This window comes from Podarcis erhardii (genome assembly GCF_964252035.2).
Source record: "Podarcis erhardii genome assembly, chromosome: 17".
NCBI lineage: Eukaryota > Metazoa > Chordata > Lepidosauria > Squamata > Lacertidae > Podarcis > Podarcis erhardii.
In genome coordinates this window covers 27,918,003-27,933,032 of record NC_138515.1, presented here as the reverse complement: position 1 = coordinate 27,933,032, position 15,030 = coordinate 27,918,003, and the positions used below count along the sequence as shown (strand labels likewise).

Genomic DNA, 15,030 nt, shown 5'->3' with positions numbered 1-15,030 from the left:
CGCCACCTGCGTCCCTGACTTGCACCTTATTATTATTATTATTATTATTACTTCTGCACAAGTATTACAAGGACATTGTCTTCTTTTGTATCTGGCCACTACCCTGGCGCTCGCTCTCAGTAGCATCCTGGACAGAAGTGGAAAGAAAGTGAAAGGTATCTCATTCCCTCCTCTACAAACACCAGCCTGCCAGCGCCAAGCTGCCCCACTTCCCCCCTATAACTGCAGGTTTACAGAAGCCAGGTTTGCTGAATGCAGATGGCTTTCTGCGGGGAAGACCACTTTTCAATAGGGGTGGTCTCTTTCTCTCCCACATTGTTTCCGTTGTACTCTTCTTTCCTTCCGATAAAACGGAAATATTTCCAAAAAGAGAAGGGAACTTTCTGCTCCTGCTCGCAGCGATTGGCTGAGAAAGCTGCTTCCCGTCGGAAACAGAGGGCGCTCTGCACATGCTCACAAATCACACCCCCTTTAAGCCGTTTTTTTTCCCCAAACAACGTTGCTTTCTTATGAGAGGATATGCACTCTGCATATGCGCAGAGGCAAACTCCTACAGGTGCCAGAATTTTCTCCCGGAAGGAAGTGTGGCTCTGCGGAGTCTTCTTTTCACGCACCTTCCTCTGCCTGCACCATCCTGCACTGAAGGCGCCTCTTCTAGATCTCCCCGCTGCAAAAAAGAGAGAAAAGACACGCACGCGCTCTGCCGGCGCGCCCCTGTTTGTTTCGGTTGCCCGGGTAACCAGCGACTCACGCGCTTCTAGCCCTTGCTCCCGCGGGGCTTTCTGCACTGGCCGCCATGCGCTTAGCCAGCCCCCAGAGGGCGCTCCGACTGCTTTATCTTCTCTGATTACCTTACAAATGTTGTTGTTTAGTCGTTTAGTCGTGTCTGACTCTTCATGACCCCCTGGACCAGAGCACGCCAGGCACTCCTGTCTTCCACTGCCTCCCGCAGTTTGGTCAAACTCATGCTGGTAGCTTCATGAACACTTGTCCTCTGTCGTCCCCTTCTCCTTGTGCCCTCCATCTTTCCCAGCATCAGGGTCTTTTCCAGGGAGTCTTCTCTTCTCATGAGCTGGCCAAAGTATTGGAGCCTCAGCTTCAGGATCTGTCCTTCCAGTGAGCACTCAGGGCTGATTTCCTTCAGAATGGAGAGGTTTGATCTTCTCAGTGGCGTAGCGTGGGTTGTCAGCACCCAGGGCAAGGCAAGTAATTTGCGCCCCCTAACCCGTGGATTTGCGCCCCCTAACCCCCAGATGTTGCGGCCGGTGCGGCCGGCCCCCCCTGCACCCCCCACGCTACGCCACTGGATCTTCTTGCAGTCCGTGGGACTCTCAAGAGTCTCCTCCAGCACCATAATTCAAAAGCATCAATTATTCGGCAATCAGCCTTCTTTATGGTCCAGCTTACACTTCCATACCGGCAAGCCACTCCAGTATCCCTGCCAAGAAAACTCCATGGACAAAGACAACAGTTATGACCTTACACATAGAATCAGAAAAAGAGTTGGAAAGGGACCCTGAGGATCATCTAGTCCAACCCCGTGCCATACAGGAATCTCATCTAAAGCATCCATGGCAGATGGCCATCCGAGCTCTCCTTAAAAACCTCCCAAGGAAGCCTCACTGAAGTGAGCATGACTTGCCTTCAACTTAAAACATGTACTGTAACCAGTGCCCGGATTTACTATAAGCTAAACAAGCGATAGCTTAGGGCCCCACTCTCTTGGGGGCCCCAAAAAAATTTAAAGGGGGGAAAAACTGGATGTACATTTCCAAAATATAAGATAAAAAAACAAATAAAACCTACACACAGCAACAGTGTTTTGTGTTGTGTAGGCTCCTGTGGTGCAAGTAATGGGCCCCACCTGCTAGCCTGCTCCCTAAAATATCACTGGTTTGCTCATTTCTATAGGGTGCCTACATTCTGCATGGACAAATGGCTTTAGATACCTATTCAGTCCATAAATGACCATATAGCATATATTCAATACAAAAAACAGCGACAATTTGTTGTTGACAAAGGACAGCTGGACACATAAAGGGCCCCATTACCTTCAGTAGTGGGATGCGGGTGGTGCTGTGGGTTAAACCACAGAGCCTAGGACTTGCCGATCAGAAGGTCGGCGGTTCAAATCCCCGCCACGGGGTGAGCTCCCGTTGCTCGGTCCCTGCTTCCAACCTAGCAGTTTGAAAGCACGTCAAAGTGCAAGTAGATAAATAGGTACCACTCCAGCAGGAAGGTAAACGGTGTTTCCATGCGCTGCTCTGGTTCGCCAGAAGCGACTTAGTCATGCTGGCCACATGACCTGGAAGCTGTACACTGGCTCCCTCGGCCAATAAAGCAAAATGAGTGCCGCAACCCCAGAGTCATTCACGACTGGACCTAGTGGTCAGGGGTCCCTTTACCTTTACCTTCAGTAGCTTAGGGTCTCATCAAACCTAAATCCGGCCAACTGTAACCATATTGGGAGGGCAAGTTTCTTGCACAGCATGTCAGCACCTATTAACTTTTGAGTGAATATGATGCTTGCTTCAAGGGTCAGCATCAGACATGGTAGACCCCCAGGGTCTCCTGACCTTGCCCCTCCTCCTTGCTCCCACTCCCTGTTCACGTGTTCTTCGAAGGAGAGATGTTGCAATGGAAACTGACCCCTTGGCAGCTGGGGGTTGGGCCCAGGGCGAAAGGGCAAGCACGCAGGAAGAGCCCCCCCTTCACCAACTAAAGTCATCTTGCTGAATGCACCTCCCCAAAACCTAGAGCCATTACTGCTCTACCCTCCCCCCAGTAGCAACGTTGCTCAGCCTGGTCCAACTGGGGACAAATGTTGACCTTGTGCATAGCATAGCATTTGGCTAGCTGGATTTGCATGCTATGTTGAAGGTTTGAGCACAAGCAGGATACTGGGTGAAGATGCTCTTGATTTTATATCGACCGAATTATTGTCAACTGTAGTGGTGCTTGCGTGTATGTTAATATGAAGGTGCATGTGGAAATGCTTCCTTCCTCACAGATAAACCTTCCTGCACATAAAATGGTATGAGAGGAGAATCACTAGGCTGGACCCTTTTCCCTGACATTACAGTGGTACCTCGGGTTACATACACTTCAGGTTACATACGCTTCAGGTTACAGACTCCACTAACCCAGAAATAGTACCTTGGGTTAAGAACTTTGCTTCAGGATGAGAACAGAAATCGTGCTCCAGCGGATCGGCGGCAGCAGGAGGCTCCATTAGCTAAAATGGTGCTTCAGGTTAAGAACAGTTTCAGGTTAAGAATGGACCTCCGGAATGAATTAAGTACTTAACCCAAGGTACCACTGTATAGCTTTGGGGCTTTATTAAATAAGAGATTTTTCTCCACCCCGTGCAGGCTTTCAGTTCAGTTTCAAGGACCCCCACGCCTTGATTTTGCTCCCATGTTCTGGGAGGGAACAATCGGTACAATCCACAAGGGCAGCCCTTCCCAACTTGAGTGCCCACCAGATGTTTTGGGCTACATCTGGTACTGCTTTGGCAAAGGCTGCACCAGCGTTGTCTCCGTATTGTGTTTCATTGAAATAAATGCAAGCTGCTCAAGAACAGAAAAGGTGCTGGTGGGCTGCGCCAAAGGAGACAGGAACCGGTTCAAATGAGTCAGGAGAGACGGGTGAATCAGCTGGCTAAGTAACGTTGCCATCTTCGTCCTCCAATGGTATCTCTATAAACCCCTCGCCATTTCCTATTTAGTCTGCAACTGTGTGCTGCTGCTATTACATGACTTTGTGTTGAATATTATAAAGGGGTTGATGGATGTTTTCTGATCCTTCCCGAAACAGTGGGGGGGGGCACACTGGATGCTGAGTAAATGAGAGTGTATAAATAGCCATATAAATAGGCCCCGTATGCACTAGACATTTAAAGCACTTTCATACCACTTAAACTGCCATGGCTTCCCCTCCAAAGAGTTCTGGGAAGTACTGTGTGCTAAGTCGGCTGAGAGTTGCTTGTTGTTGTTGTTTAGTCGTGTCCGACTCTTCGTGACCCCATGGACCAGAGCACGCCAGGGACTTCTGTCTTCCACTGCCTCCCGCAGTTTGGTCAAACTCATGCTGGTAGCTTCGAGAACACTGTCCAGCCATCTCGTCCTCTGCCGTCCCCTTCTCCTTGTGCCCTCCATCTTTCCCAACATCAGGGTCTTTTCCAGGGAGTCTTCTCTTCTCATGAGGTGGCCAAAGTATTGGAGCCTCAGCTTCACGATCTGTCCTTCCAGTGAGCACTCAGGGCTGATTTCCTTCAGAATGAAGAGGTTTGATCTTCTTGCAGTCCATGGGACTCTCAAGAGTCTCCTCCAGCACCATAATTCAAAAGCATCAATTCTTCGGCCATCAGCCTTCTTTATGGTCCAGCTTTCACTTCCATACATCACTAGTGGGAAAACCATAGCTTTTACTATACGGACCTTTGTTGGCAAGGTGATGTCTCTACTTTTTAAGAGTTGCTAGGAGGCCCCTGTTCCTCTCAAAGAGTTACAATTCCCAGTTTCCTAGGAAGAGATTGACTGCTAAACTGCTCCGGAAACTATAGCTCTCTGAGGGAAGTGGGAGTCTCCTAACAAACTCTCAGCACCCTTAACAACCCACACTGCCCAGGATTTTGTGGGGGAAGCCATAACAGTTTAAAGTGATAGGATATAGTACAGATGGGGTCATAGGGGATGAGAAATGATATTGGAGACAAGAACAATAAATGGTCTTGTGATACCTTGAAGGCTATGGAATTTATTACGGCATAAGCTGTTGTGGAATGGAGTCTCAAACATCAGATGCATGAAATGTAATCCTAAATTGACAGGCATATATACACACACAAAGTTGTGAAGGGGTTGGGCAAAAAATAAGCATGTCAGAGGGAAACAAAATGCAAAAAAGAGAGGTAGTGGTAATTACATAAAAATATATAATTGCAGTGGGGATTAATATGCTGACACAGCACTGATAAGATGATTAACACGTGTAGTGATACAAATCTGTCATCTCCATTCCATCAAAAGCTGATGAAACTTGACAGCAAACGCAGGTGATGAATGTTGACAGGACTGGAGTCAACAAGGAGGCAGAGAGAAACAAGAGGGAGGTATCGGCATATTTAGGGTAACCTCGAAGTTTGCAGGAACAGCAAATGTATTTTAATAAAACAAAAAAACACCTAAGGGTAGCGGTTAACCAAAAATACTGATTTAGGGTAGTTGTAGAATGTGCAGTAACAGCTGGGAAAGGGAGAAATGGTGTGTGCATGTAGGAATGCTCTTGAGGAAATGGCCTGGAACCCTAAATAGGGACACCTTGTAGGAGGGAGGGTACACTATAACATTTTGTTTTCACGGTTCAACAACACCATCTAACTCAGGTGGCTGGGTGCCTATCAGTTTGGAAGCAAAATGGGGCTACCCAAAAATAAGGCAAAGGTTTCTACATACTGCAGGGGATACCTTAGGCAAGTGGATGTACGTTTTGTTGAGTTCAAAGAATGCAACACTGATCACCACCACTAAAAAAACCAAAAACCACCCTGTCTTACAGAGACCTGTGAGCTCACAAACTTTTGATGGCAGTTATGTTTACAGAAGGGACACGGGTGGCGCTGTGGGTTAAACCACAGAGCCTAGGACTTGCCGATCAGAAGGTTGGCAGTTCGAATCCCTGCGGCGGGGCGAGCTCCCGTGGCTCAGTCCATGCTCCTGCCAACCTAGCAGTTTGAAAGCACGTCAAAGTGCAAGTAGATAAATAGGTACCGCTGCAGCGGGAAGGTAAAAGGCATTTCTGTGCGCTGCAGAAGCAGCTTAGTTATGCTGGCCATATGACCCGGAAGCTGTACGCCGGCTCCCTTGGCCAATAAAGCGAGATGAGCACCGCAACCCCAGTCGGTCACGACTGGACCTAATGGTCAGGGGTCCCTTTACCTTTACCTATGTTTACAGAGAAATGTGGCACTGAAGAATCTGGACCAGTGTTTTCTGCTTGTGATTGAATAAGAACAACCCTGTTGGTTACCAGTAAAAGTAGCATAATGATCATATATTGCACTCCTTGAATGGGCAGACTTCAGGTTTGTGGGATTTCCCCCCTCAACTAGAACTCCGAGATCCACCAACTGGTGCAAAAGTCATACCAACAATTTCCTCTTCCCCTGACTTTTTAGGGCACACCTCTCTCTCTCATCTTAGTGGGGAAGGGCAACTACAGGTAATCAGAAGGGGCATCGCAAACACCACGACAATGTTAATTAAGCCAAGACAGCAAAGTAGAACAAAAATATTCTGTCTTTATATAACGGAAGTGCTTCAGCATACAACTGGAGGAGAGACATTGCTAGAAAACATCTGTACAATTTCTACTGTTAACAAAAACATTGAAAGGCATCTATAGCAATAGGGATATATGTACACACAGTATTTCCTTCAGTGTAATAAGAGGTGCAGTATTTAAGTAGTTTTCCTTATCTTGTCACTGTCAATACAGGTTGGTCTGCATTAACATCACCTGAGAAATGTATTAAGCAGGGGGAGGCGGAGGGAGACATGAATTTTGTTTTACTAATCCTGGCACCTGATAGCACTGTTTTGGACCTATGAGGGGGAAGCTACCATTTTCAGGGTGAAAATATATGTGATGGCAGCAGATCCAAGATTTCAAACAAAAGTTCATTGAGCCCGGATTAGTAAATAAAAGTGGCATGATGTCCCCTGCCCAATGCAGCCCAGAATAAATGGAGAGGTCAAGCAAGCTTGGCTGGCAATTCTGCTTCCTCCATTCTCACCCCCTGGAGCTCTCAACAGAGGAAAGAGTATCCCTTTGCCACTGTCTCTGCTCTCTCTCCCTGTCCTCTTGCCACAGAGCTGGCAAAGTATTAGAAATCCTTGTAAAAAGTCCTCCCCTGAGTCTCAATCAAAAAGCAAGAATGCCCTCCCTTCTGTTTATCAGTGCAGAGAAAAATGGCCAGTTAGCTAATTAACTGACTCACCAGCTCCACTCAGATCAAGTGGCCAAAAGGGCCACACTAAAGTATGTAGACTACAAGAAAAGTCCAACAATTCATTCTGTCTTTGTCTAGATTTCCCCAGTACTACTAGTTAACAAAAGCAGGAAAATACTAAGGGTTAAGGACAGTGGTTCTGTCAGATAGTGTTCCTTCCTGGGATTATTCTGCAGAGACCATGAAGGGGTTGTGGTATCTCCCTCTCTCTCTCACTCCATTCATCATGGCAAAGAAAACAGGTGAGTGAACTGGGAAGTCTCATGGTTCTCTGAATGAACAATTTTATGTCAAAACCCTCTTTAAAAAGAGGCTATAATACTCTCAATCTACATATCAGAAAGAAGAAAAAGAATAGTGAAAGTGTTGCAGAATCAAAAGAATAGGAAAATCTCTTACACTGATTTTTAAAAAATCCTTCTGATTAAGAAAGTGAGCCTAAGAGAAAACATACATGAAGTTCTTCAGAAACATGAAACCCAGTGCCTCCCTGTGTCAGGGTACACACAACTAGTTCTTTAGATTGTAGATCTACGTTCTGAGCAAAATCACCTTCCTATGTAAATTTGTGCTGCTTTTCCATAAGTCAGCCTCTCATTCAGTATAAACCACCACACAACAGAGCCTCAACTGATGGCAACAGCAGTTGTCTATACAGTATTTGGCGTCTTAACTTGGGAGTGTCCAATAATCCCATTTTCTTTCCACGTGTTTAAAACAGGGTGGTTTTTCAAAGACACACATACTCTACTTTTACAACTTAAACCACAAGGTTCCTCACGACTTTGAAATCATCTTCACTGCAATTCCATACCCAAGGAATCACCACCACCACCATAAAATCTGAATTTAAAATAGCTCTATTTATGGCTGCAAGCTGGCAAGACAGGAATACTCTAGGTCCTAACATGGTACCCTATTCCAGTTTCCATCACACAACTTCTGACACCAGCTGTGCAATCAGTTCCCGTGTGTCTTTCAAGCTGGAAGAGATCTCGAAGCCATCTTCTGCCACATGAGTCCCGATCAGGAACATCTTTCTCTCATCTCCAATTTCAGATAATGCCAAAGCATCATGAATGTCTGTGATACAGTATGCACCTTCAATATCCTGTCCAAGAGAAATGGAAAAGGTTATACCTTAATCTGCCTATCCGTGTTTTCTTCAAAGTAACACCTGCTACCTGGAGAACTGCAGAACAAAGAGCACATTGTGACCCCATTAGAAAATGGCACATTTGGAATGCTAGCAATATCAATCATCTTAGACCCTGCAATTGGCAAGTGAGACCTTGTTAGTGATGCTTCCACTAACCAGCTGGCCGTGACCATGACAGGGCCTTTTCAGTGGTGGTTCCCTGTTTGTAGGATGCTCTCTCTGACAAGGTGTGCCTATCTCCCTCATTATTAACTTTTACAAATAATTTGAAAATATGCCAAGGCATACCCAGGCATTTGATGGCTGAAAGACACTAATGCTAGCAACCCTGAGATGACTGGATGAGAGAATGTTTTAAACCGATTTTAGAATGCTATTTTTTATTGTAACTGCTTTCAGAATTTTTTAAAAACGTTTTTTAAAAAATGGATGTGGTTTGCCACCTTGAACTTCAGGAGGAAGGGCAGGATTTAAATTGATTACAACAAAAACAACCTATCCTAAAAAGGTAAAGGGATCCCTGACCATTACGTCAAGTCATGACCGACTCTGGGGTTGTGGCGTTCATCTCGCTTTATTGGCTGAGCGAGCCGGTGTACAGCTTCCAGGTCATGTGGCCAGCATGACTAAGCCGCTTCTGGCGAACCAGAGCAGCACACAGAAACGCCGTTTACATTCCCGCCCTATTTATCTACTTGCACTTTGACGTGCTTTCAAACTGCTAGGTGGGCAGGAGCAGGGACCGAGCAACGGGACCTCACCCCGTCGCAGGGATTCGAACCACCGACCTTCTGATCGGCAAGTCCTAGGCTCTGTGGCTTAACCCACAGTGCCACCTATCCTAGTAAGGTATTAAAGCAAGGAGCACAAACCACCAACAAAATAAAAGAGGAAGCAGGGATAGAAAGAAAGGTGAAGCTTGCTAAACAAGAAAGTCTCAGTCTCTGTGTGCAAGACACCAGAGAGAAACTCTGTTATTATCAAAAACTGAGATGCACAACTCACAATGGATCAGCTTAGAAATTGTCCCCCAGGGGAGCCATATACATTCTACAATGACACACTTTCAAAAGACAAAACTACAAATTATACTCCAAGTTCTAGAGTTCACATTTACCTGCTTATTGGCTAGAATCATGAGAGGTAAGGTGGAGTTACTCTGGACCAACTGATGCAGAAGCTTCTTTGCAACAGGCAAGCGTTTATGATCTGCTGAGTCCACAACATAGATTAGTAGCAGGATTCTTGGCAAGTACTTCTTCCAATAGTCCCGTAAAGACTCACTGCCTCCAACTGCAAGTCAACAGAGAAGGAAGACAATGAATCAGCAAACTTGCAAACTAAAGCCCCCAATTGTTCATCAAAACCTGGTCTGTATTCCTGGAACATCTGCTTTCAAATGGTGTTTTTTTGTTTGTTTGTTTGTTTTTGGAAACTCGGGAATTCATAAAAAACTTAAGGGAGAACACAGCCATGGCAGACAAATTCCCTGAACAGTTTCCCACCACCACAGTCATCTCTTACAATACATATAGCTGCAGGTAAATACTGAATGCAGTACGCAATCATTCAAAACATTAGGCCATGGCTGTTGTTTATCAAACCATGCTTTCTTTGATAAGCCTGATCTCCTGCCTAGCAGCTTTAAGTATGGTTAATTTACTGCCAGATAACCACCATATGAAGTCAGGGGTTGCTGTTAGCGTTTGAATTTTGATTTGTCTTCACTATGGCTTGGCATTGTTTGTGAACCCAGCATTCTTCCTTAATTATGATTTGTTTGACCACCCCATTCCAGATGCTTATTAAGCTACAAAGGCATAAGACTAAAAAACAAAACAAGCTTTCATTATTTGTTTGATTGGCTGGGGGGCAACTTGCGGTTAGCTCATGATCTGATATACAAAGCATGTCTTAGTGTCATGTGCAAACCAGGGCACTCAATTAATTTGGGACTTCTTTTTAGTGGACAGTTTTGGGGTCTTGTATCTCATATTAGTCTTTAGACAGATCATATCCATTCCCTTTGTCATTCACTTATTAACCATTCAGTTACTATACCAAACAGACATTTTCTGATAAGTTCTTCATTCTTGTATTCCTGACCCAGCACCTATCTTTATAAACATAAAACATTTACACTCTGCTCTTCCGCAGCAAAAGCACCACTCAGGTTGGCTTACAATGTTTAAAATTTCATAAACACCTAAATAGTATTGTAAGATAAAAAAAATTTAAAAAAGCATAAAATAGTGGAGAAAAACACCCAGCAACAAAATAGTGATTTAACGGTGATAAAGGTCTGGGAGTGCTATTTTTGCTAACTACTTCCCTGGGGAGAGAGTTCCACAAACAAATGCCATAAATGTGAAAAAATAAACACTTCTGTTTCTGTTCTGCTTCATTTTGCCGAGCACAGTCTTTTAATAACTAGTGGACAGGCTGTCCAACCAACATGTAGAAACTGGCTAGGGGTTCAACAGACGACAGTGTTTCATGTTACCATTGCAAGCCTCAAAGGCAAAACTACAGTCAATGGAGACATAATCACTGATAGTGTTTTATGTATATTTGCCATGCAAAAAAGAGTTGAGATGAAAGAGTCAAGGGTTATTTACTATATCAATTCCAGATGCACTTAACCGTCAGAGTGTTTTTTGGGCCAACAGAGGCCACGATTTGCATGGAGACACTCTGAGGTGCAATATCTAACATTCTAAAATAACCAAAAGGATCTCAGGGGGCAGCGATGTAAAAGGCTCTTCCTCAAGATCTTAGAAAGCTGCTACCAGGAGGAGGAGTCTCCTTAAGCAAAATGTTGTAATAAAGAATGCAAAAAAATGTTTCTCATGAGATACCTATGCTTACTTTCTAGGAATTCCATCTTCATTTCTTCTGTGCTGACACACACGGCATTGAAGCCCTCCGTGGGAGCTGTGCTGCGCTTCACTTGGTTAGTTGCTAGTGAGTGCAGCACACTGGTTTTTCCAGCTCCATCCAAACCCAGAACCAGGATTTGCTTACTTGGTGGTACATCCTACAAGGCAAAACAACCAACAGATCATGCCAGAGATACATACCGGCCAGATGGACATACACACTGTATGTTTCCGGGGGGGGGGGAGGGTGCCATCAAGGGTGTGGCAGAAAAGAGGGGGAAATGAGAAGGAAATTTCACATTAGGCAACAGTAAAATGCCTTCTGGCTCCATAACTGTCAATAACAACAAAAAGCAACAGAGCTTCCTTAACCACCCTGATTTCTTCAACCAAACTGCCTAACAGTAAGATTTTACTTTCATAAAAAAGAGAAACTGTTAATAAGTTAATAAGGGAAAGTCACTACAGTACAGTGGTACCTCGGGTTACATACGCTTCAGGTTACAGACGCTTCAGGTTACAGACTCCACTAACCCAGAAATAGTACCTCGGGTTAAGAACTTTGCTTCAGGATGAGAACAGAAATCGTGCTCTGGCTGTGCGGCAGCAGCAGGAGGTCCCATTAGCTAAAGTAGTGCTTCAGGTTAAGAACAGTTTCAGGTTAAGAACGGACCTCCAGAACAAATTAAGTACTTAACCCGAGGTACCACTGTATATGATTTAGTAAAATATAGCTGTGGGGGGGGGGGAGAAAATATCTGGAAGGGCAGTAAGGTGGAATGGAAACTTTTTGAGGGTTTTTGTTTTTGTAAAAATTGTAACACAACAGCAGTGGTAACCTGACCCCCCAAGTTACTAAACTAAATTTAATCTTCGGGAGCTTCATTTCATTGGGGCAGATCTTTAATCCGGTGGTAAGAAGATTAGCTGACAGAGGAAGAAAAGGGAAGGAGGGAAGACGCAATCTGCAAAGAACAAAACCCAACCGCTGAACATGAATCATCACCAAGTCAGCTCTGCCTGCCTTAACGGATTCCTGCCAAGGTGGAAGAGCCACCCGGGGGGGGGGGGGTATTCTAATCTCTTTCCTCTCTACGACATTAATAGGATTCCACCTTGCTGGTTTTAGTGTAATCCAACCCTGGCCTCAAAGCATCACTGAAGTCCACAGAGCACAATGTTTATGCCTCAGTATCAGAGTGAACATGAAGAGAACTATAAAAGCTACCAAACGTTTCCAGAAATTGAAGTTAGCCCCTTATTTTATGCTAGGTTCTTCCCCTCTTCCCACCAAACCAATCAACAGGTATTTTTTTACCACCTCACCTGCCCTCACTCCCTCTAATAGGAAACTGATGCAGTGTGTGCCAAAAGCTATCAGTATATAACTGGAATAGCAATGCAGGGAATCAGGTGGGAGGTTGATTGGGGAAATACAGAGGTTTGCAAAAGTTGCTGTTTTACAAACAAAACAACCTTAGGTAGAGAAAAGCCCCAGATATTCATTGAAGACTGAGCATGCTCAGTAGTCATGGAATGCTGAGCGTCAGAAAAATAAGCAGAAAACTGGAATGGGAATTGAATGTTCTGCTTCAGCTATTTTCTGCTCATAGCATTCTGGAAAAGGGCTTGGCTGGCGTGCTGAAAAGGAGCAATTTAGGAAGGGAGGAGGATGCACTGCAACATTTTGTTGCAGGTCTCACCTGTGTAGCTATGCTAAGACGTTTGTGTAACTTTGCTAGCCAGAAAACAACAAACTTTCTTTCAGTTTACAAAAGCTCCTAAGTTTGGTCACTGCAAATGTGTTTTTTTGTGGCTCAGGCCAGGGACTGCTGACAAACTGAATTTATAAAAAGAGCTTCTGTGCTTCCACAATACCCCTCTTTATGACCTCATTTCATCTGATACCACTGGATCTTTGCTTGGGTTGAATCTGCATGTAGGAAACCCCAGAAAAACTGCAGGGGGAGAGGCATGACAATCTCCACATAGGATTTGCACATTTGTGTAGTCATTTTGTTATTTTTTTTACAAAAGCTCTCATGCAGATACAGAAACACAGGTCTTTTTTATTATTATTATTAGCAGAAGTTGCAAGAGAGCCAATCTGGTGTAGTCGTTAAGAGTGCTGGACCAGGACCTAGGAGACCAGGGTTCAAATGCCCACTCAGCCAAGAAGCCCATTGGGCCTGCCACAGTCTTTCAACCTAACGTACCCCATAGGGTTGCTGGAAGAATAAAGGTGAGAGAGGCAGAACGATGCAAAATTTTAGTTACTTGGAGAAAAAGTGGGATATAAACGTAGCTGGATCAGATTCACATTCATTCAGAAATATATCTCACTGGATTAAAGAAGGTTTGTGACAATCTGTGCATTCAACTTCAGCAGATAAAGCGATCTTCGGTTCCTGCAACTTTTGCCACTCCTTTTAAAAAACAGGCACGCTGCCTGGCATTTCCTCTTTCCCAGCTAGGTGAAGCAGACAATGTAGCGGAATTAAACCCTCCAAAGTACAATATTATTATTTGCAGCAGCAGCAGCAGATCTTCCCAAACTATGACCTGACACTGCTGTTCCCCGCCCCAAAAACAGCAGTTTTACGGTGGGGACGGGGAGCGCCAACCCTGAAAGGAAATTTGTGGGTGTGCCTAAAACCTTCCAAGTGTCTAGACTGCATTTCGTGCAACGATGGCAAATGTAATTCTCGCACACGGGAGGCGACCAACCCGCGTCTGGCTTCTTCCAAAATGTAGGATGGCGAGTCTCACAGGACAGAAACCGAAGCAGAGGTCTATATAGAGGAAGAGCTGCCTTTCCCTTTCTGCGCGCTGGGATTTATTTCGCCCAGGCGAGCCTGAAACGCGCGCAGGCAGGGCCAGACACGCGTTCTAACTTCCGTGCTAGCTGCACGTGAGAACCGGGCCTTTAAAAATTCCGAGATATATCGGGGAAACGCAGTGGGTCAGCTATATATATGTGTGTGTGTGTGTGTGCTTACCTGGCTCTCGGGGGCCCTTGCGCAGCCCAGGGCGGCCCTTTCTTGAGAGCTGAGTAAGGGCTGCTGCTGCTCTTGCTCCTCGGGCCCCTGAGCAACTTCTGAGGAGAAATAGCTCCTCCACGCCGCGTAGGCGACCCCGCCGGCGACAGCAACCGCCGTCCCCACCAGAGCGACCTGCCGCAGGCTGCCCGCCATAGCAGCAGCAGCAGCAGGAGGAGGAGGAGGAAGGAGGCGGCGGCTCAGGCTCAGGGCGCCGCCCCTGCCGCCAGGCGGGAGGCCTCGTCGCCCAGGCCAAGGAAGGGAGCGAAGCGGCGCCGGCCGGCGGAGGGCGCGCCCCCGCCGCGCGCGCTCTCGCGCTCCCTCAGAGGCCGCTCGGCCGGCCTTTCCCTTTGCTCCGTCCCGAGTCGGAGTCCCTCTCTCTTCCCGCCCCGCTCGGCACTGCTCCCCTCTCACCCCAGTGGCGTCCTCTCTAGCAGGAGGGCCAAGTTGAAGAAAATATTTGGGGGGTGGGGGGCAGGTGAGATTTACGTATTAAGCTCTAGCTTAAGGCCCCACTCTCTTGGAGGCCCCCAAGAAATTTCAAGGAGAAAAAAACTGGATGTACATTTCCAAAATATAAGATAAAAAAAAACAAAATAAAACCTACATACAGCAAGTGTTTTGTGTTTTGTAGGCTCTTATTTGTTATGTGCAAATGGCTTGAGATACCTATTAGGTCCATACATGACCATATTCAACACAAAAAAGGGTTAAAACAAAATAAAAATTTTTTTTCCTTCCAGTAGCACCTTAAAGACCAACTAAGTTAGCTCTTGGTATGAGCTTTTGTGTGCATGCACACTTCTTCAGATACACTGAAACAGAAGTCACCAGACCCTTCTATATAGTGAGAAGGTGGGGAGGGGTATTACTCAGAAGGGTGGTGGGAATGGGTGATTGGCAGATAGCTGTGATGAGCCTGTTGACGACTCTTAACGACTG

The 15,030-nt window shown here is 45.7% G+C and overlaps 2 protein-coding genes across 2 annotated transcripts in view; both read right to left on the bottom strand.

Moving 5' to 3' along the window:
• The window catches only part of SPMAP2L (sperm microtubule associated protein 2 like), a gene marked incomplete at its 5' end in the record, with an annotated part of 43,507 nt that extends 39,830 nt beyond the window's left edge, over positions 1 to 3,677 (bottom strand). The window contains 2 exons of the mRNA XM_081845935.1: positions 615 to 654; positions 3,528 to 3,677. Of these exons, the coding sequence (XP_081702061.1) occupies positions 615 to 654; positions 3,528 to 3,677 (190 nt within the window). The remainder of the gene's footprint in view (positions 1 to 614; positions 655 to 3,527) is intronic.
• A 2,604-nt stretch (positions 3,678 to 6,281) lies between these two features.
• On the bottom strand, positions 6,282 to 14,265 carry ARL9 (ARF like GTPase 9). The gene is made up of 4 exons (XM_081845624.1): positions 14,050 to 14,265; positions 11,040 to 11,208; positions 9,289 to 9,464; positions 6,282 to 8,123 (listed from the first exon to the last, which is right to left on the bottom strand). Exons 1-4 carry the CDS (start codon positions 14,242 to 14,244, stop codon positions 7,944 to 7,946), a joined length of 720 nt encoding a protein of 239 aa, XP_081701750.1. The 5' UTR covers positions 14,245 to 14,265; the 3' UTR covers positions 6,282 to 7,943.
• Between the last annotated feature and the right edge of the window lie 765 nt (positions 14,266 to 15,030).